Here is a 24097-nt window from a genome sequence, read left to right as displayed (position 1 = left end):
TGTGAGGGGCTGTGAGATGGTTAATGGTTGTGATACAAAGATTTCTTTTCATTTTCCAGACATTTCTCTTATTGTCATTCCTTCCTTCCTTAATCCTTATTCTTATTTCTTTTTGTGTAATAGTGGATAGTTTGACCTCTTTGGGCCTCGAGTTGAGTTGGAGTTTGTTTATTCATCAGCGAACACATGGAGCATGTTTTATGTAGAGTGGCAACTTCATTTATATATCATGTAGAGACAATCTGAGAAAACCAGTTGAAAGAGCTGATGAGGGGCTTTCACACACCACCTCATTTACGTCTGTGATGCAAACATGAACAAACTCAGATTGACAAGCATGAACAGACTCAGATGAGATCAAATCATTTTCCATGTTAATGAACTGTATTAAAGTTGTATTTCTTGCTTATTTCTGCTGTGTATAAATAGCAAAACAATATCTTTTAACAACCTTGAATGGCTTCTATAATAATTTTTTGAGTAACTATCATTAAATATTTGTACATTTTTACATTTCCCTTGTATTTTGGTATGTTTAACGTGTTGTGTTTTATGAGCGACTCATCTTTTTTTTTTGTTTTAGCAAAATCTTCATCTCAAAAGTAACTATAGCTGTCAAACAACTGTAGTGGAGTAAATATTTCTATCTTAAATGTAGGGGAGTAGAAGTACCTCAAAAGTGGACTTAAGTAAAGTTGGTGAGTAAATCTACTTTCCACTGGTGCTCTGCAGAAGCCGGTTTAGAGCAGCTCAGGCCTCTGTGGAGCTCGCGGGTCTGGGAAGGATGTAAGCCCGCGGGTGGCTCGGTGGTGTCGACACCCAGCCCAGGCGGAGCTTGGAGAGCGCAGGCAGGGAGGGGAAATGGCTGCCGGCCCAGATAAGGTCTATCACCGGAGGCAGCGTGGGCTCGGAAAGGCCCCGGCTTTAGAACCCTTTTCACGCAGGCAGTTAGGATCACTTCCCCGCTGGCACACGCACGACGCTAGTGGTCGTCTGCCAGGAGCAGCAACACTTCAGTGGAGGCTGGTGACTCAGTGAGTTGAAGAGGGCAGGGATTAGTGAAATGCAGGGCAGGGGTCAGGAGATTGGCGGGTTAAAGGCTAAAAAAAACCATGGCTTTTTAAAGATGCCATGTGCTGGATATTCTCAGCAAGTCTTCACTGAGGCTGTTTTATTTGGAAGTGGAGCATCGTGAGTGACCCTCGCCTTTACTTTCAATGAATAGCTGAATACAAAGAATCCTCATCCAGCAGGCTTCTGTTAGGCTTATTCAGACTCAGACATGGTTCACATTATCAGGCACAAAACATGCTCACCCACCAGCTGACATCACCTTCCCCATCTTTTATGAATTTTCTATCAACCGTGTCACCTTTTCTCTAATGTCACACATTAATATTCTGCAGGCAGGATCTGTTTCCCACATCCACCGCCCTCAAAGGTATGGATGTCACATTGATGGACGCTCTTCCTCTCAGCCATTAACCTACATGAGCTCCCAGCAGGAAAACACGTTGTGGGAATAACGTTGTAGAAGACTGAACCATGTCACATCTTTCTACACAGGCCAGCACTGTTTCAAATCCTCAAAGGGAAACTGTGTGAGGAACTGTGAAGTACTGGGCTGCAGTGCAGTTTAGAGTTACGCGTTCTTTTCCTGAGTATTTCCATTTTCTGCTACTTTGTAGTAATACTCCACTACATCTCAGAGGAAATGATTCATATCTTTACTCCACTATAGCTGAATGTGACAGCTATGGTTAATCTTCAGATTTAGATGGTTTGTGACCTCTAATGTAAAACCGTGTCCAGTTGACACATTTCAGATATCCATGTTAGCTGTTATCTGTTCCACCAAATAGTGATTTCCCCTCTAAACTCACAGGGTTTCATTTACATAACCATTTAGTGCCCAATGAGGCAAAAAGATAGAGACATTTCATGAAACAAATCAGAAATGGCCAAAAAATGAATCAAAATTTGTGATTTCTACTGTCTTTTTTCTTCTTTCCTCTCTCATTAATCACCTCAGATTTGTCTGGTGACCATAATCATATAGAAATCATATATAAAGTAGTTAAAACTAGCTCCACCTCGAGCAGTTTCAACAATACCTGCACTTCTTAGACGCTGATGCAGCAGTTAACAATCGAATAATGTCACATCTAATACTAAATAAACCAGTTTGATACTATGATATTATACATTTTGCTAATGATGCTTGTGTTCTTTCACTTATTATTATATTATCGGTTTGGTGCTATATGAGTATCTGGGAGTTGTTACTGTACACACTCTGCTCAACACTTCAGCGGTCTCTTCGTAAAACTCGTAAAAGTGCTAATAACTCCTCATTACATGTCATCAGTGTAACTTTAGTCAACCCACAGTGTATCTGGATTGCTTTATGAGAAACCACATGTTGCAGTTGGACATTATCATTTACCAGGAACTGAAAGCTGCAGCCTTTCACTTTAGCACACCAGCAGAAAGGTATGCTAATACAATGACGGACATGTCGCTCAACATGCAAACGAGTCTGTTCACTCACATGGAACAATTACAGCCACCGGTCACCCGCTCTGTGCACAAGTGAGCCTGTGAGTGTTGTGTGAGGACACTTAAAAAGGTGAACCTGTCTTTTGCTGATGTATTTGGAGTCACAACTGATTTCAGTTTAAACTGATAAGCTCACAGAGCTGCTGCTGTGCCTCACTGTGCAGCCTCTGTCTGCGCTGGTGGGCTTTGCTTCAGTCGAATTGACACTGATCACTCCAGATGAACTCCTCTAACAGTAAATGTACTTGGAAGCTTTGCCATTTTGCAAAAGAAAGTCAGATTATCAGTGAAACCATCATCTCACAAGAACTGTTTTACTCATCAGGTAACTGATGCACTTCCTGCGCAGTAATTCATGCACAGATGTGTCCAGAGCTCAGAGCATTCACAGATGATCTGAGGGTGAATGCTTGATTTATGTGTAGCACACACAAATCATGAAACTGTGAACAAAATGAAGCTAATGTGAAGTATAAAGGAAATAGTTCACAGTCACCTGAAGGGAACAGTACAGATGTACTCATGGTGTGTGTTGTAATCTCTCACCACATCATTGTGGGCTTATTACTCAACTCCACATTGCACTGTGCTGTGGACAAAACTGCATGAAGCACAAAATGTGTACGTAAATGACATCATGGCTCGCAGCACAGCATCACAAACTGAGATTAAGGCTGAAATGAATTTGATCTGAAGTTGATTAAGAAAAACTGAATTATTACAAGGAAATCTGGGATGAGCTAATGTCTGTATCTAATACTCAGAAATCTGAAATGTAGAGATTATTTGTTTCCCGTGTAGTCGTGTCACTCTGAATTGTAGAAAAATGATCTTAGTTGCTGTCAGCATTTTAAAAAAAGCGTCTGCAGAAGGCAGAATGAAGACGGAAGAAGAGAAGGAGAGCGGCTGTGACTGTTAGACCTCTTCCTGTGGTTGCGTCACGTGGCTGTGGAGGGTTCAAAAGGAGACAACTTCTTCTTCTTCTTCATCCACTCTCTGGACGGGCAGAAGACACCTGCGAGGCTGCTGGACAATCTTCACTTAAACAAGAGAAAACAAATGAAGGCCGAGGTAAAGTATGATGGACGGCGATGACTACTTAATGCTAGAATTATTTGTGACGACTGGTAAAAAGACTTTTTCTTGTTAGATAATGACGGATATGTCAGTGTTCCAACTTTTACTTAATTAATTCTGCATTTCTTTGATCTAACCTCTGGTCAAATGATCTCTGTTCAGAAATCCATTTGGAATTTTGATAAAAAAAAAAAAACACTGTAGTTAAGACAACAATATTTCTTGTGACTGTAATATTTTTTATTTGTTTAAGTATTGAATTTTTTTTATTTGTTTAAGTATTGAATTTATTAACTGGGTCTTTGCATTCATGCCACATTGTTTCTGATTTGAACAGAAGTCTGCACTTACTGTTGGACTTATTTCACAAGACTTTTGAATGTACCAAGTGATCTGTTGCCCAGACAGAAAAGCTTACTCATGCCTGCCAAAATGGCTTCCTCAAGATCGCACTTCCTCTGGCTAGTGGCTTACTTCTGACTTTTGCCTCAAAAACTGTGCTGAGGGACAGTTTGAGGCATACAGGAGGGGTCTTTGGGATGAGTTTTGTCTCATACAAAAAACGTTAACAGGCCTCAATTAGATTTGAGCGAGCCGCCTGGAAAAACTACACATGCAAATGTTTCACGACAAATCAGGAAGTGTGCGTTTTCTGCTCTGACAAAGGCGAGGGAGGTTTGAGCGTTGGGTGTGCGTTGAGCTGAGTGGTTTCAGTTTGGGGTAAAAGTGTATCTGGGTGGGGGTTGGTGTATGTCTGTGTGTATGTGTGTATGTGTGCAGCTGCAGACACGAACACAGGTGCAGAAGAAGAGAGAAGTGGGAGACGGCAGAAGGCGGAAGAGGAGCAGTGGATGTACAGTGCAGTCATCCATAAAGTAGAAAGCACTACTAAACTCCTCGCCACAGTGTAGTGTTTCCTACTTTATGGATGAGTGTACTGTTGGCTTCAGGGAGAGGACAGGCCCAGCATGGAGCCTGCACAGGAAGTCAGAAAAGAGGAAGCTGCTTTGCCTCACAAGGCCACACATTCCCCAGAGTGTTACCCCAGTCAGTTCACATGGGTGGTGTGTGGCGGTGAGCAGAGCACGCAACTCTTTTCCTCCATTTTTTAATTCATGAAAGAGATAACTCATGTACATATGATGTGTCACCTGTATGATATACAATAAAGATGATTAAAACGTATCTTGTGAAACTTGTGTATCCAGGAACTCCACATGCACTCTGCTTTCTGTGAAAATATACATACTTTATTCCTGTAAAAAGATCCATATTGAAAGAAACCATCACAATTTCAAGTCAACGAGTCCTCTGTGCACTACATCTTTAGTTACTGTTCCTCCATTGACAAAGCCTGGACATGCAAAAAAAAAAAGAAAAAAAAAAGATAATCTGAAAAACAATATTAAGAAAAGTATTTACAGATGAGCTTCCAAAAGGGTAATAAAAACATGAATATATAAAAAGGTAAATCGTTCACTGGTTTCAAACAATGAATGCAGGTCAGGAAAGAAAAAAAAAGAAATGAAAGTTTCCCGCGTTGTATGAAAATATACCACAAGTCCCAACACTGTTCATATATATACACACACCTCCTACAGCTTCCGCTCCACTGCATCAACAATCTACAACTCAAACATTGTAGACGAGTCAGCCTAGAAAAACAACGACAGTGAAATAAATAAGGCCGAACATGGGTATAACATTGGTACGCATGCAGTCAATAAACATCCTGTAAACAACATATTAAGACTAAACAAGGTCTTCTTGTAAGGCTAAATATGAGCAACTGAGCTAAAACACTACCTATAAGGGTCCTATTCAGTGAACAGTGGGGCCGCCTACTCACTACACAGCAGGTAGAGGATTAACTTGTGCATTAAAGGCCGTCAAATACAAGATCAGTACAAATATTCGCTGTACATTTCGGCAACGTTTGAGCATCCGCCCCCCTTTAAAAAAGCATAAATAAAATAAAACATACAGTACAGCCTTAGTCTTGCCTCAATCCCGGCTATTCCTCATCTAAAGTGTCTTTGTCACCCTCCCTTTTCTTCTTGGCATCCCTATCTGGAACACTGACAAAAAAAACCAAAACATTCATGACATTGATGAAAAAATTTGCCTCCAACTTGTGTCATCAGGTGTGAGTGAAATCAGGTCTGATCTTCAAAGCAAAGCTCCACGCTTCAACCCAGACCGACGGCCTGAGCGTCCCCATGCTGCCGGATGCTTGGTCTCTCGTAGCTATGGTAACAGGCAAAAGCACCTAAGAGTTTGGCATATTCTGCAGTTTTGACAGCCGGAGTCAACACGTGGCTCAGCATTAATAAGAAACTACAAGTAAAAACCTGAGAAGTTACCCACCGTCCCTGTGTCACACAGATCAAAGATCCAATCAGAGCGAACGATCACTGCATGTGATGTAACTGAATACTAAGGCCTGCTCCACACAATCGCTTCAAGCAAAGCTGTCGCAAACTATTAACAGACACGGAATACACTGTACTGCTAAAGGTGCATTATTTAGCTTGAACCAAACAGTCAACAGCTTTATGATGCAAACGTGTGAACACAAAAAACTAGTCACCACTACACTGCATGGGCTGATGGTACAACACTGTCTGACCCAATATTCACGCACCACAAGTTCAACTCCATTCTACTCTTAACATGGAGGCAAAAGAAAAGATACATAAACAACTTATTGCAGAGTCTATCACAGTAGAGCAGTGCCGCGCTGCAAACGAGCAAGTGCTGCTCCTATTCGCTGTGCTGTATGTGAAGACACCCAACATGCTGCATTCAAACCAAACTCAATCCCAAAGGCTGACAGGCTGTAGCTTTAGCATCAGGCTGCTAACTGTTGTGTTGAGTAATGTGAGCAGTACTGAGGAGACTGCTCCACTCCAACCTGGACATGAAATGAAGATAGAGTATTTCTGTGATGTCATTTTCGTGTATAAATTAGCTTAAGCTGCAACAACTGTTTGATTAATCAAATAGTCCAGAGGTTTTCTAACTGTGAGGTGCCGCTCTGTTATTGGTTGCAATTTAGCTTCTCAAATGTGAGAGTTTGCTGCTTTTCTTACATTAAAGCAAACTGAATCTTTGGGTTTTGAACTGAAAACACAAAACATCTGATGACATCACATTGAGCTGATGAGTGCTTTCACAGCTATTTGTGTTTTACAGAGCAAACCATTAATCAATTAATTGAAAAAACTACAAAAAAATGATTCAATAATGAGTTTATAATGTTCATGAGTTGCAGCCCCATCAGCTGACAGCAGTAATTGGTCATTTTTGAGCCCACTGCAGGTCCCTCCCTCACACTCACACACAGACAGAAAATACATCGTATGCAACATTTAGGCCAGTAGTGACTGCAGTCACAAACATCAAGAGTTCCCGTGTTAATGTCTGAGAAAGGCATCTGTTTCCAGTCTCACCAGTGGACTGAGCAGCTTCGCCCACGCACACACACACACACACACACACACACACACACACACACACACACACACACACACACACCCACACCCACACCCAATCATGCACACACACCAAAGAAGGGCAAGCCTTCACATTCTTTACATTTAACAGTATGTTCAACTTCAATAAACAGTCTTGACTGTTGACCTCAAACCGCATCATTAGCTCTGAACTACACTACACTGTCTCTGACAGCTCTATATGACTAACTTCCTGCCCCAGTGTCACTTCATGCAATGCGGTGATGATTAGGGCAAGAGTCTGATACAAATAAATAACATGTTCTGTACAAAGTACTATATAAATACTCCCAAAGACGAGAAACACATAAGGGACAAGCAGACATATTTAAAATACGTACATCCATTCAGGATGGATAGTGCATTGTTTATAGTCACAAAGAGGAAGAGACAGACTGCTGCTTCCAATCATTTGCTTCAAATAACTAAAGTGGCACCAGTTCATCAACATTAAAGCTAATATTTCATTAGCTGAGTCTGGGCTGCTGTTCAATATCCTTCTGAATAACTCGGATCCATTGGGAGATAACTGTTTTATATCAAGCATTAAAGCCTTTAATGAGCTGAATTTTTGGAAATGCTTAGATAATTAGGAAGTATTTCGAGAATATATTTGTGAGTTTGCACACTTCAACATGCACTTCTACATGCTCTTGTGATCCTGTAAGCTGGATGTTGATGTCTTAAAGTACTCTAAATTTAACAGCCGGTCTAGCAGTGCTCTAAGGCAAATGTATAATTTATAAAGCATCAGTTTTTAGATCTGATCGCCACAAACCTCACAGACTACCAACAGTGAAGACAGAGAAAGTGCTTTGAATGTGACGCGAGTATTCAGAGTCACATGTCCAGACTCTCACTCTTTCTTGCTGGATCCCAGCTTTTTGAACAGCTTCTTGCCTTTGGAGAAAAAGCTTTTCTTCTTCTTGCCTTGTGTCAAGCAGTCTGTCTGTGTGGGGCTCTCCGCTGGAGGGGGGGCTAGAGGGGAGCTGCAGGCCTCCACTGCAGCTGGAGCTGGAGCTGGACCTGGGGCAGGTTCCAGGACTGATGTGGGGCTTGCAGTGGGGCTCGCCGGTTTGGGCTGTGGCTCTGTGTGCTCTGTTCGGTCAAGAAAAGAGGGTTCTGTTTGGGGGGGCAAAGCCTCTTCTAGTGTTGAGGGCCCAGGATCTTGTGGTTCTGTAGAAGACGTCCAAGTACCCTTGAAGAAGAAAGTGAGACTTTTAGAACGAGCATGGCAAATATACTGCACTCTAAATCCCAGTTAAACAATATCTAAAGCCTTGTTATGTTTAGAACCATCAAACCAAAGGAAATCACGAGGACAGGACACACTCAAAGGAGGAGGCGGTGGATTTGAGATCTCTACGTTTTCACCTGTGTTTTAATCAACTAAAACCAGACAGGTGCAGGATCCTACGCAAAGGAGCTGTACAACTACAGCTAAGGTGAGGGGAAGAGGACACAGACAGGGAGTGGACAGGTGAGGCCCGTGCTGATCACTGAGCTGCTACAGTCTTATCTAAAAACACTTACGATCACGTCTCAAAGTGAACAGTTCGTTTCTGCTTCTGCAAAAGGCCATGCAGGAAACAGTGGGGCAAAAAAAAAAAAAAAAGCAACAGCACAGAATTAAAGGAACAGAACAGAAAAACGACAGCCACCCCACTCTGGAAATACTTTCAAGAGATGAAAAAACCAAGTCAAATAGAACTTTTTGATGTGAGTGGTTTGTGAAAATGACTCATAAATGTGGTCGTCCACAGCTCCACATGCAGCAGACATTAGACAGACACGCTAAGCTACCTGTGATTCTTTCTTAGGTTCTGGTGCAGGCTGAGCAGGGACGAGTTCTGCCGGAGCATCCTCTGGTAAGGCCTGCAGGAAGTTGGAGGGCACCAAGCCTCTGTGTCCATTCAAGTCTCCCTAGAAGAACAATACAGCATGAAGACACGAGCGCATCTTTTAACAACAGGCTCAGTCCATATTCTGCCATTACTGACATAACTGTTCAACAGAAAGTCATATCTAGTTTCGGAGACCTTCAGCAGTTGTCCTCAACACGCATTGCTTATATGACTATATACTAAATATTGAAAGTAAAACTGCAATGATTAATCTTAATTAATCTTGATTAATCTTACATTAGAGCACATTGAACATTTTGGGCTTTTGGAGTATTGGTTGGACAAAGCTTGACATCTGAGGACGTTACACTGGACTTTAGGAAACGATGACACGCCTTTTCCACAGTTTTCTGATGTTTGCAGACCAAACCATTAATCAAGATAATGTTTTAAAGGTCAATCGATGGTGGACATTGTACCACTATACTGCTTCAACTGCTATTGTTTTTTTTTAGATTACATGCTATATTATAGCTATTTTGCAATTTCTATTATTATTACATTTTTAATATATTATGTATATTGTATTTGTTATTCAATGTAGATATTGTACACAGCTGTATGGTCATCTCTCTAATTTCCTTAATTTCTATTTCATCTCAATTTATTCCATTCAAACTGTTTTTTGTGATGTAATTTCCCCCCAGGGATCAATAAAGTCTTAACTTCTTTGATCTTATCTTGTGCATATTTCTTTTCAGGAAAAACTTGCACACAGGAAATGATGTAATGTATTGTTTTTTAGAATAGTACAGGAAGAACTGCACAGTGAGCATGAGCCTCAGTACACACAGGGCAAAAATAACTGCTTATCACTGATAAGTGAACAGACAACTCCAAATTCTAGAGTCGTAATAACACTTACGTAGAAGAAGCCGTCTTCGTCCATGTCACCAAACACATGTATGATGTCTCCTGCACTGAAGGTCAGCTCAGCCTGAACATAAAGAAATGAGGCAGATAATGAGCAATGAGCTACTCCTACACCTTATCTCCAAAAAACATCTATGTGTGTGTAAGTCTGACCTCTATGTCAGTGTTCGGGGAGCTCTCTCGTGGATCATAGTCAAAGATGGCGACCATCCTGCGAGCTCCTGGGGCCGGGTTACCCACAGCAGCGGTGGCGGCGGCGGTCTGGCTGGGATCTGTCAGTCACACAGAGAGGGGCAAACAGTACAGTCTGACATCCTGATAATCAGAGGGCTGACACACGTCTCTGCAATTCCAATCCGCTCATCAGCATGCAGCTCATCGTGTCTCACTCACTCAGCGTCATGCTAAGCTGAGGAAAAGTCGTGTCTCTGCAGTAAAACACGTGAAAATAACAGTAAAAACAACAGAAGATTAGCAGCGAGAGTTAGCATTTTTATATCCGCAAAACAGGTCGTAGCAGCTTGAGCTGTGCTGCTGTTTTTAACCATCAATGAGAGCAAGCATTTGCCATGGGATGAAGACTGCGCAGAAGTCAACACTGTTAGTAAAAATGACTTATTTGATGACGAAATGATGCCACTTTAACTGTGAAATGAAAAGAGGAGTTAGGAGACGGGACTGCTTGACTTTGAGAGCTGGGGGTTAATGAAGAACTTAAGAACATGAGACATCAGATTTGGTACTTTAATGTATGCTATTCTCAGAAATATATTTCTATTGGTTTTCTATTATTTTAACTATTTACAACCCAACAAACATGCCCTTTATCAAGTTCTTCAGTTTCCCCCTGAAAAATCATACAATCCCTCATGAGAATGAATGAAGGAGAGCTGTGGTGTTTCCAGCAGCCAGAATACAGAATGCTTACAACCATTTAAAAGAGGTCACATCACGTCACGTCAAAACATGCTGTCCTCCAGCGGACACTGGAACGCTTGTCAGATCATGCAGGTGCAAACAGAGAGGCGGAGGGTCAAAGCTCTAACTACAAACCTGGACTGGAGGAGACTACGCTCTCCTCCCAGAGTGCTGCAGACTCCACTGGAAGAGATGAGTCGAAGGAAAAGAGCATCAGCACAACCACAGAATGACAGGAGAATAAGCCTGAAGCCACAGTGTGCCTCAGTCATCACACTGCAGTTCACACAGTCACAGATGGAGATCAGAGGAGATGGATGCGAACAAGTGAACTTTAGCTGATCATGTAATGTGTTTGTGACATGGGAGCAGAACACTGGCAAAAGGACTCAACCAAGAAGCGACATACTGCCACATTCTGCTGCTCTGCCTGCACTGAATTACATGAGTATCCAATGACAGCTCAGAGGACTGCACTCATGTATGTGCCTTTTCACATTTGTGAAATCTAAAGCATAAAAAAGTGAACCTGTGGAAAGATGCAGTTACTCTGAGGAGCCTATAAGCACTAAGAAAAACAGAGTGACACTAGGTCTTAATTATACAATATGACATTACTGTAGAGGAGGTCTACAGTATACATGGCAGTGATATGTTATCACAATGCTGGGAAGCTGTCTGATTTCATGGCTGCAGTAGCTGAACTAAAAATCCCTCCTGGTCGAGTGGGAAGCAGCAAACGCTCGAGTGAAAGAGACAGAAAGAGAAGCAAACCAGAGAAGACAATAGAGGAGAGAGGTGGGGGGCCGCATTCTGCAGCGAGACACACCTTTCTTGGATCGTCTCGGTTTCGGCGGTGGAACAGGGCGACGTGGAAGCTGTGCGTGTGTGCGAGTGCCTTTATGGAGTTTAAGAAGGGAAAACCAAAAAAAAAAAAAAAAAAAAGAAACCAAAAAGAAAACACAGAAGTGCAATTTTTGAGAGAAGCAGACCAGACAAAGTAGACAATGAAAAGCCAGTGGAGAGCAATTTAAAAATGACAACCAGTGAGCAGCAGGCACAGCAGTGAGAACAAGTGGAAGTGAAAAGGTTAAACCATCTGAGAGTACCGCTCTGGGCGGAAAGCAGGAAACTGAAGCAAAGTGTCCGCCTGAATTTGCTGGGTGGCTCGCTACAACTCACCACAGGCACACACTTTGACTTGAGTTTATCTTTTAGACACCTGCATGAAAACACAGTCACTGACTGAGAATAGATGGTTATGGTTTCCTTAATAGCAACACAGTGAACAGCCACAAGGAACGTTTTGGGTCCATTTTGAATTAGTTTGTCTGATATCTGGTCTGATGAGAGCTTTCTTTGTGCTTCCTGTTGGGTTCAATGGTCAACAGGCCAGAAAGAGCTCTTTTTATCTGGCCTTTTTTTGTCCCATCGACCGTAGACATGAATTTGTCAGTGTCTCTTTGCACAGCTGGTCAATCCTGTGCTGCTATTTTCACTTGCCACTTAAACATGAACAGCGATGACATCATGAGTAAAACGCTACAGTTTACACCTACGGCAGAGGATGTCCAAATGTACCGATTTTAAGAGAACATTTAGTTGCACACAACATAGTTTGAATTTACACAGAACGCATGTCACTCGGTCTGAATTCTGCCAACAGGCACGTCTTCAGGTAGCTGCTAGATCTGACTGACAGTGTCACCTACCTATCTTCTCCATGGAGGCTGCTGTGGACAAGAAGCCCTGCTGCAGTAGCTGCTGCCGGGTCTCCTCATCCTCCACCTGGATCTCAGACACCATGTTACATGGCACAAAGCCCAGACGACCTCCAGACTCTCCTCGGTAGAACCCGTCTGGGTCTTTATCTCCATGAACCTGGGAAGAGGAGTATATTTAATGTTATTCTCCTACAGTGTGCTTATTTAACCTTGTGCATGCCGTAGCATTTCTGTCAATGTGAGCTTATCAGGGATGCTTTGAACAAAAAACATGCATGCGTGTCAAGGTGCCAAATGGAGTCTGAGCTGTGTGGGGACGTACTCTGATGATCTGTCCTTCAGAGAAGGGCAGCTCTTCCTCAGCAGCATCAGGATTGGGTGACATGGTGGCAGGATCGTAAGGGAAGAGGGCCACAAAGATGCGTATGTCACTGTCTCCTTTCATCTTTGGTGAATCAACAACCCCTGTAGATAGGCACACACACACACACACACACACACACACACACACACACACACACACACACACACACACACACACACACACTGTCACAATACTTAATTTGCTACCGAGGAGCATTTGGCACAGGACTGACATCATTAAATGTGTTCTCAGCCGACTGATTCACATGCACTGCTCCTTCTGTGTTATGACATCATCCTAATTCAGTTACCTATTGAAGGTATTTTCAATGGGTTTGACTTGTTTCTTAAAACAAATAACAATATATAATTATTTACTATTATTTCTACATTATTTAATATAAGCTCTTGATTTCATGCAATTCATTTTTCTCCTTCTCTTCTGTGGCTTTGTGAACTTTGTCTTTCTAAAACTCAGTTACACTGCACATACTTTGCACACAAGTCATGCATACTGTAGCTTGCAATGAGTTCTGCAAATAGTACAGCCAGCTCTCCCCTCCCCCACCGCCCACCAACTGCAGTGCTACTATGAGCAGTGTTCAGCGAGCACAAGCATGTCCTTAAAAGAGGTAATCAAGCTAAACCACTGATCCTAAGCTGTGTGAGCCGTTTGACAAACGTGCACTCGTTCATGATCTGCAGCAAGCAAGCAACAGGGGAAACAGTGTTTGACCCACTCTCTCGTCTAAAATCTGAGGACATTTACCGACAACACACACACACACACACGCACACACGCACACACACGCACACACACACACACACACACACACACACAAAATACTAATATTATCAAAGGTGCTGCATCACATATCATGCAAAGCAGCCTTTAAATGTGGCTAACAGCACTGTCTACTGCAGAGCAGCCATGAGGTATGAGCCAGCATGGTTAAAAGCATTGCAACTGTAGCCTATTTGACAGCGTGTGACAAATTTGAAGAGCTGTAGTGAGTCTTTAAGCTGCACCGAAGAGACATGTTCTCTATCTCATTAGAGAGAATCAGCCCATCTGTGGCAAGAGTCACGGGCAGACGACTTGCACACTTTCACATCCTCACTAACGTTTGAGTAAATAGGACAGAGCTTCTCACTGCTCCCTTCCTCTATCTGTGTGCACGTGTGCACTTATGCATTTGGGTGTGTAGTCAACTGTGCGCCCATGCATGTAACACAGGTTTACTGAATGAGTGTACAGCCTGTGTCATCCCATCAGGGACTGAGAAGGACAGAGTTAGAGAAGATGTGGAGGGAGGGAGAGGAAGAGAGGGGCTCAATGTCCACACCGCAGGACGTTTCTTTGCTGGCTAATCGAGGTTACTATTTTAATGTCTGTCACTTCCTCCTGTCATGACAAGCCACTTTGAGTTAAGCCGGTTCTCAGCTTAGCAGGCTCTCTCCCTCTTCATTGCAGCTACAGCACCTTGCTACACAAGGTGATAATCTGACTACCATCATGTGTGAGAGCGGAAGACTTGGCAACAGAGTACAGGTGTGACAGTGTCGCATCATACATTTCCACTGCATGTTTTAGTTAAGAGAGGGAAAGAAATCAAGAGAGAGAGGAAACAGGAAGAAGAGGAAAGACGCTCTGACCTTTGAGTTGCCTGGCCTGCAAGCATGCTGGTTTAGAAGAGAGCTCAGCTTGGGCTCCCCATGATGGACCTGCCTCAGCTGGAGGGATTTGGCAGGGCTCCTGTTCAACACACAGAAATAGAAATGAGACAATAAGTATATAATAAAAAACATCTGACACAGAAACACAGTCACAGTTATCATAACTGTGACTGTGTTCCAGCTGGACAAGGAAGGACTGACTAGTTACAGACAAGAGCTAAGTGGTTCCCAGGGTGCTGGAGTATTTGTTAGTGCAGAGAGACAGAGGGAGAACAGAGTCAGCCACACTTTGGCTGACACAAATTCTGGTAAAGATTAGAAGTCTGAAGCCACTTGGTGATGATTAACTGGTTTAAACTCAACTAGCATGCCATTCCTAAATAACATACTGTAACTTGTTTGCTTTTTTAAGAGTAAAACAGAACGTGCTCCCTGACCTCCCTCTGTCCACCGCAGGGATGATGATGGAAAAAGAGGTTGTCTACTGAGCGATGGAGTTAAGTGATATCCATGACAGGACTCAGGGTTACATCCACACTGCTACAGGAACCAGGAGGGGGCTGGGACAACACAACCATTTACCAGTGGATCAGCCTTCAGGGCTCGGCGGTGAGGAGGTCTGCAGTGCTCCATTTGAGCCCCCTCTACCCACCACTCAGAGCTCATCTGCTCCACAACCACCTCCCCGGGACTGTACTCTACAGGCTCCTCGTTGTCATCTGTGCCGTACTCCACATCAATCTCCATCCCGCGACTGACAGGTGACCTCAGAGTCCGTACTGTTCTGCTGACTGGGTAGGGTCTTGGCGGGGTAAGACCATAGCCGGGGTTGGCTGCCGCGGCGACAGCCATCTGACTCCTGAGCATGGCCTCCCTCCTAAGGCGGTCCCCTAGCCCTCTGAGCAGTCCTCTTTCTTTGCTGTTGAGAGTCAGTTGGGCAGGGTAGCGGGCCTGTCTGCTGGTGGGACCCTCATATAAACTCACGTCTTCTTCTTCAGGGTAAGTGATGGTGTCAACTGTGTCTGCGTAGTGGACCCTGTGCTGTGTCTTAGGCTTGACCTGCAAGGGTCCGTGCCTGAGTAAAGGCTCTTTGGTTAGGGATCTGGGATCCCTGTTGAAGTGGTGATGGTGAGGGGGTATGTGGGGATGTGGGTTGGCGTGGTGAGGGAGATGCTGGGGGGCATGGCGGGAGCGTTCTGAGTCTCTGGAGTGAATGTGGCTGGGCCTGGGCTGAGCCCGACTGCGGTGGGTTAAATGCTCTTCTTGACTGCTATCTTCCTCTTCTGTCACCTCAGGAATGCTGAACAGCTGCTTGTTGTGGCAGATCTGAGGTGGCAACTTAAGGATCCTCTCAAGAACCTCCTCATCACTGTCTGGAGTCTCCAGCTTGCATGACTGCAAGGGCCACAGGTCAGAGCAAGCAGGAAACAGTGGGCGATGATGGGATATCATATTGTTCAATGAAAATAAGGGAAGTGCACATAAAACACAGGACAACCCAGTGATGCAAAGGAGAGAGAAAAGAAAGAGGAAGAAAAAACAAAAAGAATCAATCATGCAAGATCCAAGATATGACAGAAGAAACAAGGCCAATAAATGAGAACGCAACTATGCAAGACAAACTGAAAGAAGCATATTTCTTAAAAAAATTAAAAATAAATCATTTTCTGTGCAAATCTGTCGTGCACGCATTCCTTTACCCTGTTAGCTCCAACGGTGTAGCCCCTGGCCTGTGTTTCTCCGAGATGGTCTGAGTAAAGGTCTTCCTCCTCCTCCTCCAGGATGTCAGACAGATCTGAACGGCTGTTGTCTGCGTGGTAGTCACTGGGAGGCTCAACGAGTCCTCTGCTGTAACTCTGCAAAGACATGTTGACATTCTGAAACAAACGAACCATTTACATTTTAAATCCTTAAGTCATTCCATTGGATATTGAGCAAAAGAAATACATTTACATATTAAACAAGAACATGTCGGGGGGCTGACCTGCTGTGTCCTACAGTATGCTGGCTCTTGGTCCTGTCTCAAGAACTCCTCGATGGACACCAAGCGAGTATTCTCTCTCTCGTCCTCTACCTCTGACTCCAGCGGTGAAGTGCAGGGGGGTCGGAGGAGGTTAGTGTCCTGAGTGTTAAGGAGGTCTGTGATCGGGGCTTTGGGTGGGGTAGGGATGCGCTCAGGTGTCCCGAGCTTGGCACTGGGGTCCTCAATGAACTCTGTGATGGATGGGAAAGGACGTATCGTTCCAGGGCTGTCGGTGTCTCTGCGCTGCTCCAACACTGCTGCTGCTGCCGTTACTGGTGACTGCGCAGGTGCTGGTGCTGCTACTGGGGATGGTTGAGGTGTTGAGGTGTTGGGGGAGGTCACATTAACCTGAAGAAGAGAAAGATGGTCAATTCAACACTACTAAATTAGCTTTCTTATTCTACAACAGGAGTTTTCAAAGTCTGACAATGTGGGCTCCCCATGTTGATGTAGAGTCAGCTGGTTACCTGTGGGCTGTAACTTAAGCCCTGTTTTTTTTTTTGCCTTTACCTGTTTAGAATATATTGGTACCATTAAAAGTATGCTGAATCAGCTATTAGCAGCTCCTATTTGCACTGTATGTATGGGCAGACAACTATCGCTGGGCTATTCTGATACTGAAGAAAACTTCACTCAGTTATGGAGTATTTGCTGTGATTTCTGATCAGATTTATGGAAATTTATTTGAGATGGACAATATCCATGATACCCATGGAAAGCAAAAGTCACACTGAGTCTAAAAATTTTATTGGACTGATATGACTTAGGAAAGGACTCAGAATTTGAATGAAAACTGCTGCAATCACTCAGGGTTTTGAGGTACCTTAATTGCCTCCATTATGTGTTGATAAGATGGTCAAACTGCAATAAATAACTAATAATCAACACCACCATGCACCTGTCCCTTTCATCTCATCAGGGAGAGTTTGTCTTAAGTCTCTCCCTCCACCCCCACCTTCAACTTTCCCACAACTCTTGGAGAGGCACACCTCACAGTCTGAAAACCTCTAATCCAGGTAAACACACATGTCCCGGCCACTTATATGTAGGAGGATGACAGATTGAGGATTACCACTGGAGTAATGGTGGAGGCTACTGGTAATGTGGCCTCACACACAGCCAAGGCAGCAGCAGAAGTGGGGTTGGCCCAGGCCTTCACATATGAGGCAGATGAGAGAAGATCTTCTGAGTGGAGAGCATGAGGGGGGTTGGCAACAGCCTCCACTGTGAGGCCAGTGATGTGTGTTTCTGATGGCAAAGAGCTGGGCAGCATGGAGGCTTTGGCAGCAGAGTTCCCGTAGGACGGCGGTGAGGGCAGGTTGCTGGAACCTACAGGGATGCAGGGTAGGGGTGGCACAACTGGGGTGGTGATAGCTGGACCTGCCATGATGGCAGCCAGCTTGGAGGGCACATTGACTGGAAAAGAGTCACAGGACTCCCCATGGGCGGACATAGTGCGGACAGTGAGCTCCTGAGCTGCCTGCAGGGACTGGATCTGAGAGGGGCCCAGCAGGGCACTGCCAGCTGTTGGAGAAGACACCTCCAGCACCTTGGATAGGAGAGCGACAGGTATGCTTTTAAAATTTAAAACCACATTGACATGAAGCTGTGCACCAGCTTACAAAAATCAGACAGACATGTATACATATTAAAATTAAACTGCAACGCACTATTTGTTTGAAAAGAATGTTCCTAGTTCCACAGAAAGTGCCTTTCCAAAAGTTCTTGCCTTTTTCTTGTCAGCATATATAGTGTATCCAGTGACACGGACTCCATTGGAGGTCCCAGCAGCATCTATAGTGACTGGCAACCAGCTGATGAGGGCAATCCCCGGGGAGGGACCGTGCTCCAGCTGTACATCCAGAGGAGCATCAGGGGGACCTGCAGGCAGCGAAAGCACCGTACCACAGTGAGTGGCAAGCACAACACAGATTTTTATATTAATATAGGATCACTCATATGTTCACTCATATTGAAAATAAAATAGTGCTTTGGGAAAAGAAATCATTATCACAATGAGAACATGATTCTACCACGAAAAAATGCTAATACTACTTAAAAAATGTAGAAACCATATACCTGCGTTCCCAGGCTGTGGGCATGAAACTTAAGCAAATTTGAATGATCATTTAGAGAAAGTCAACTCAATTCTAATATGACACTCCTCACAAATATGCATCTTACAGGCCTGAGGAGGCCTGACATCGCATATGCATTCAAGAAAAATAAGGGACAAGAAACTGACAACAAATGCTGAAGGATTAAAAACTTCACACAACATCACTGGAAACCTCACATTGAGCTTCTTTGTTTACATGGAATTTTAATTCTTTGGGCCTTCTCTTTTGCACTTGCACAATGCTTTGAAGGCAGATGAGAAAAATATCAAACGACAGGGCAAAGTTCACTTCAAGACCAAGACAACAGCAACTTGCCACGATAATAGACCCCTACTTCTCTCTGAATCATGCAGTCAGAAGGAATACTTGATCAGTAGGTGTGGCAGAGGATAGCCTCTGTCATGACCAGTCAAGTCACTTATTTTCCTTGCCTTTGAAGCAATGCTTTCTGTGCAGAGGTACTTTGGCTATTTAACAAAGAAGAGGCAAGTCAGAGCAGTGCACAAAAGCAGCTCTCATGATTAAACTGATGTCCTTGTGAGGGAGGCGCAGAATCACCACAGCTGAATATAGGACATCTTAATTTGGACTGCAGTATACAACACATCGAGTTACCATGTAGCTCTGCTAACTGTGTTCTTCATTGTGAAGAACTGCTGTTGGCGATGGGAAAGGTTGCCTTCAGGCAGTCTCTAACATTAATGGTGGACATGACTGCCTATACTAGCAGTGCTACTGTCTAGAAAATGTCACCGACACCAAAGCTACATGTGCAAATGGTTAGAATTAAAGGGTTAGGGTTTAACCCTAACCCTTGAAAATCTTTCAAGGATATTGCTTATCGTGTTATCAGTACAAAGATGTGGAGGGCTTCTGAATAGGATCTTGGATCTTTTTCTTACAGACAGAGAGACAGACAGACAGACAGACAGACAGACAGACAGACACACACACACACACACACACACACACACACACACACACACACACACACACACACACACACACACACACACACCAGAGCTTATACACAATGACACAAGTTCAGAGAATGGGATCATCTAACTGGGCTGTCCAATCATTTGAGCCAGACCGAGCCTGATGTTGTTGAAGGTTTGATATGACTGAATTGTGAAAGGGGAAAAATTAGTCTTTGACTAGTAGATTATGTGTAAAAGTTAGCATGGAACCTTTAGAGGGCATCTCGTGTTAGATAAAATGCTTAATCCTGACCTGCCATCAGTGTGGTGAAGGTGATTGTAGCGCTTCTGTGTTCCCGGCGCTCCACAGGTAACTCCCATGGCGTGCGGTGCGGCCGTGCCTCCACTTTGACTGTGTACTGCAGGCTGGGCAAGAGGTTATTGAGGCACAGCGAGTAGCAGCCAGCCTTCACCAGCTCACACTCCTCCTCATTCAAGGACACAATGTGCACATAGTTACTGTTGCTGGGCAGCCAGGTCAGGTTGGCAGATGTGGCGGTGATCCTCTCCACGCGCAGCTGCGTGGGCGCCACACAAACGTCCCGACCGACCAGCAAGCTGCAGCGCAGCTGGTCTGAGAGGCCCTTTTCTGTCAGGCTTTGCACTGACACACGGTAGGCCTTGAGGTTTATGTCTAGCCGCTCCAGCACCGCTTTGGTCTGGGAACCGAAGGGCACATTGAGCCGCAGCTCCTGGTCCACATACACATTATAGCTCCACACATTGCCCCACCCAGCCGGCACCAACGGAGGGTCCCAGCCGATGATGATGCTCTTGGCAAGCTGCTTGATGAGGGTGAGCTTACGTGGGTAAGGCACAATGTCCACTCCCACCTCCTCCAAATCCAAGTCCAGGCCGTTGGTGAGGGGGGCTGGGACAGCCAAGGCTGATGCTGAATCTGAGGGGGCTGAGGCAGGGCCAGAGGCAGGGCCAGAGGCAGCAGAGGCCTCTGTCCTTTCTGAGGCGCTGACGCCCACGTGGAGGTGATGCTGGTGGCTGGCACTGTGCAGGCTGCTCTCTAGCAGGGAGTTATGGGACATGTCCCCCGTCTCTGGATGGTGAGTGGTCATGACATCATCGTCCGATACATGTTCCACAAAGTTAGAGGGGACCAGCCCTCTCCGTCCATCCATCAGCTCACCTGTAAGGACCCACAGTAAAACACTGAGTGTCGTGTAAAGACAGAAATGTGAACCTGTAGATGACAATTTATACTCCAGACGTACCTTCATAGAAGCCATCATCATCCATGTCTCCATACACATAGATGTATTCCCCAGCAGTGAGTGGAAGCTCCACTTCAGGGTTGTCATTGGGGCCATCGTATGGGTTATAGCTGTTGAAAATTAAATCATATTTATCAGATATTAAGAAACTGTCAACATAATGAGTCAACTCTTTCCTTAATCTAATACTTACCTGTATCTTGCAATGAAAACCTGAAGCTTTGCTGCTCCTCTGCTGGCTGTGTAAGGTGCCGGGGCTGCGTCAATGTCCAACTCCTCCACTTCACTGGCAGTGTCCACCTGAGGACACCATGAACACACGGTGAATTGCCTGGAACATGTACCAAACTAACTAAACAGGAATATTAAAAAAAGAAGCTTTTATTCATCTAACACAGTAAATCAACATCAGCAGAAATAGAAGAGCCACTGGGAAATAGCTTAAATAAACTGTAACTCTAACGTTTAACACATATGCATACACATGTATTTTCCAGAAAAGGGGTTGCTTCTCAAGAAACTAGTTACTGTAAATACAGATGCTGTTACGAGCAATGCACGACCGCTCATGTGAAAATGCTTCTTGTCATATGGTGAGTTACTATCTATGAGTCACGCTATTAGTACAGAATCACCTCGACACCTGGAGTTTGCTTTCCATTCATAGCGATTACACACGATACAATAAGAGATCTTGTATATTTATAGCTCCCTCAGAAAACCTTTTTAAGGATAATCACTTACAACTACTACTGTATAACCTTCATAATCCACAGTGGCGAGTGGATTATCTCACTAAATATGAGCTTTATTGAACTGTGTGCAGACGAGCGACTAGATGAAAAGACCACCGACCTCTTTAGGCCATGAATCTCTGGAGACATGGCGCAACAAAAATATGAAATCATGGCAGCAGATCTTAAGAACTTCTCTTATGAATGAGCAGAGGGAGCCCTATCATATTCAGCTACAGTCTGTACTCCTGTGAGAGAGGTTAAGGAGGGGTTTTTAATCCATTAAATCCACACAATCAGGGTGGTTGTGCATGACTGTCTTGGTAATCTTCATGAGCAATCTGCTTGTCAATGTAGGAAGAAAGAAAGTAGTAGAGCTGCAGGCAGGAGTCCTGCGCAACGACTTAGAGCATCTCACTGTACAGTAGAAGCCGACCGGGTCATTCGGGTTTCAAAAATCTAATTTACAAAGATACGCAGAAAAACTATATTCTAGTTACATTCAATTTAAATCAACTAAACTAAAAGTGTTTGTGTAAAAGTGTGTGCGGTAAAACACGATTAATGCATTTCAATAAATTCAATACACTATCAAAAATTTCCGGTAGCAAATCACCATTTAAATTTTATTATCAGTTATACCACAGTGACTGCACAGTGTCTGCTCTTCACTCTCAAGAAAATAACTAAACAAAAAATTTGAATTCAAAACTAGAAATCTTATGCTTCTTGTATGTCTGGTTTGCACGGGCACTGCAGATGAAAGCCTTTTAGCTGAATATGACCCATTTACATCATACTGATGTTAACTGATGTGTGTTGGCCCTGATAAATGATAAAGAAAAAGAAAGCATTCATTTAAAAAGACTAACGAGTGGTGCACTGTACATCCTCAAGGCTGGTACCTCATGTGTTGGGCTTGATTTGTGCGGACTGAGGTGGGTGTCAGACTTGGGGGTGAGGTGTGTGGTCTCTGACTTGCTGGAGGAAGAGCCTGACTTGCTGACACTGATGGTGGGCAGCTCTCGGTGCTTGGTGACAGGCGAGCGCTCCACCCTGGAAAGCCCTGCAGCATGGGGGGTGGCCCCCATCCGCAGAGCGGCCGCCACATCTAGCAGGAGAGACAGAGAGAGAGGAAGAGGATAATACATAATCCATGACTTTAACAGACCCTCTCGCCCTCTCGCTGGTTAACCTGGTTGAATCCATGAGCAGCTAGGTGGGTGAGGTCACTGGCTGACATGCAGGAGGCTCAAGGTTGAACGTGGCTGATTAAACAGTGGGGGAAAAAATCCTGTCTCCATCTGTCTGAGGTCAGAGGTCACACTACCTTGTGGCAACGTGTGTCACACCAGCACTGTTAAGGGGCTTAACTGGTGCATTTCTCACTGCAGCCCATGAGCACTGACCCTCGTGTGATGGTGGACAGCGCAGACAGTGTTGGACTGTGACGGCGTGGGTGGGATGACAGGTTAGAACATGCCATGCTTTTATGACAGTGCCCAACACATATCATGAGTGACAGAGAGAGTACCGAGCGGATCATTACCCTCAGGGCAGGAGAGAGTGTCACCTCCCTCAAGACTCCAGAAGGCTATTTCACCCAGAGACACCATATCCCATGAGCCACCAGTGCAGTCTAAAACACATGAACAGTTTAAGAGAAAGAGCTTGAACACAGTTGTGGGACACGTGGTATCTGCTGTACCCCAACTGTTTAAAAAGAAGTCAATAATGACAAATGCAGACATTAAAAGCTGAAAGGAAGCATCCCTGATGGGACACTTTAAAACTGGATTTGGATGCTTTTGAAGGCATTTTGTGCTGGACTGATACTGTTGGTCTACATTTCCCAAACTATGCTCTGTTCCACGGCTCAATTCCTCTTTCTGTGATAAGATTTCCTGAAACTGAAAGACTCCAAGAACACTTTAAATACGAAAGTTAAATTATGGTTTGGCAATGATTTAACTATAAGATTATCTTAAAAGACAGAATAAGGCAGAAGTCTTGACTTTATTTCTTGGGTCAGAGAGTCAATCAGGTGAAGCTGTTACTTCAAAGACACATGGCAGCGTTTATTTGCAAATTTATCAAACTCGTTAATGCACCGTTAAGATTGCCTAATATGCAGGGAAGCATTTCATAAACTAATGCTATAACGAAACTATAAATCAACCAACACAATCAATTTCTTTCACTTGCACTGCATGAAAAGTCACATTTCCGTCAATTTCCGTCACTGTAAATTGCGTGGAAGTTCTCCCTCAGCCACTGTGATCAAATCAACGAACTTCGCGGGGATTTACGGGTGGAAAATGTGGTTTTTCATGCAGTGTTGGTTGTTAAATACCGTTTAAAGCACTGAATATAACAAGAATCTGTTATGAGCCCTCAACAACTA

At 44.1% G+C, this 24097-nt stretch overlaps 1 protein-coding gene across 12 annotated transcripts in view; it reads right to left on the bottom strand.

The window, feature by feature from the left end:
- Positions 1-4864: 4864 nt before the first annotated feature.
- Positions 4865-24097, bottom strand: part of LOC139344330 (RIMS-binding protein 2) — a 61469-nt gene continuing 42236 nt past the window's right edge. For 4 of the 12 annotated variants that reach the window (XM_070982408.1, XM_070982401.1, XM_070982402.1 and 1 more), the window contains 19 exons: positions 23243-23332; positions 22599-22804; positions 21153-21259; positions 20960-21069; positions 19987-20874; positions 18363-18514; positions 17706-18182; positions 16595-16981; positions 16311-16466; positions 15193-16005; positions 14590-14689; positions 12893-13035; positions 12559-12727; positions 11676-11744; positions 10982-11029; positions 10082-10200; positions 9921-9992; positions 8955-9074; positions 4865-8349 (listed from right to left, as the gene is read on the bottom strand). In XM_070982408.1, the coding sequence (XP_070838509.1) occupies positions 8008-8349; positions 8955-9074; positions 9921-9992; positions 10082-10200; positions 10982-11029; positions 11676-11744; positions 12559-12727; positions 12893-13035; positions 14590-14689; positions 15193-16005; positions 16311-16466; positions 16595-16981; positions 17706-18182; positions 18363-18514; positions 19987-20874; positions 20960-21069; positions 21153-21259; positions 22599-22804; positions 23243-23332 (4568 nt within the window). In that variant the 3' untranslated portion in view covers positions 4865-8007. Of the gene's footprint in view, positions 8350-8954; positions 9075-9920; positions 9993-10081; positions 10201-10977; positions 11030-11675; positions 11745-12558; positions 12728-12892; positions 13036-14589; positions 14690-15192; positions 16006-16310; positions 16467-16594; positions 16982-17705; positions 18183-18362; positions 18515-19986; positions 20875-20959; positions 21070-21152; positions 21260-22598; positions 22805-23242; positions 23333-24097 lie in introns of all 12 variants that reach the window. The other 8 variants (XR_011603158.1, XR_011603157.1, XR_011603159.1 and 5 more) reach the window with 8 other exon arrangements.

Source organism: Chaetodon trifascialis, chromosome 16 (genome assembly GCF_039877785.1).
Source record: "Chaetodon trifascialis isolate fChaTrf1 chromosome 16, fChaTrf1.hap1, whole genome shotgun sequence".
Lineage (NCBI taxonomy): Eukaryota > Metazoa > Chordata > Actinopteri > Chaetodontiformes > Chaetodontidae > Chaetodon > Chaetodon trifascialis.
Note: the sequence above shows the minus strand (reverse complement) of the source record. Positions and strands in the feature narration are given on the sequence as shown.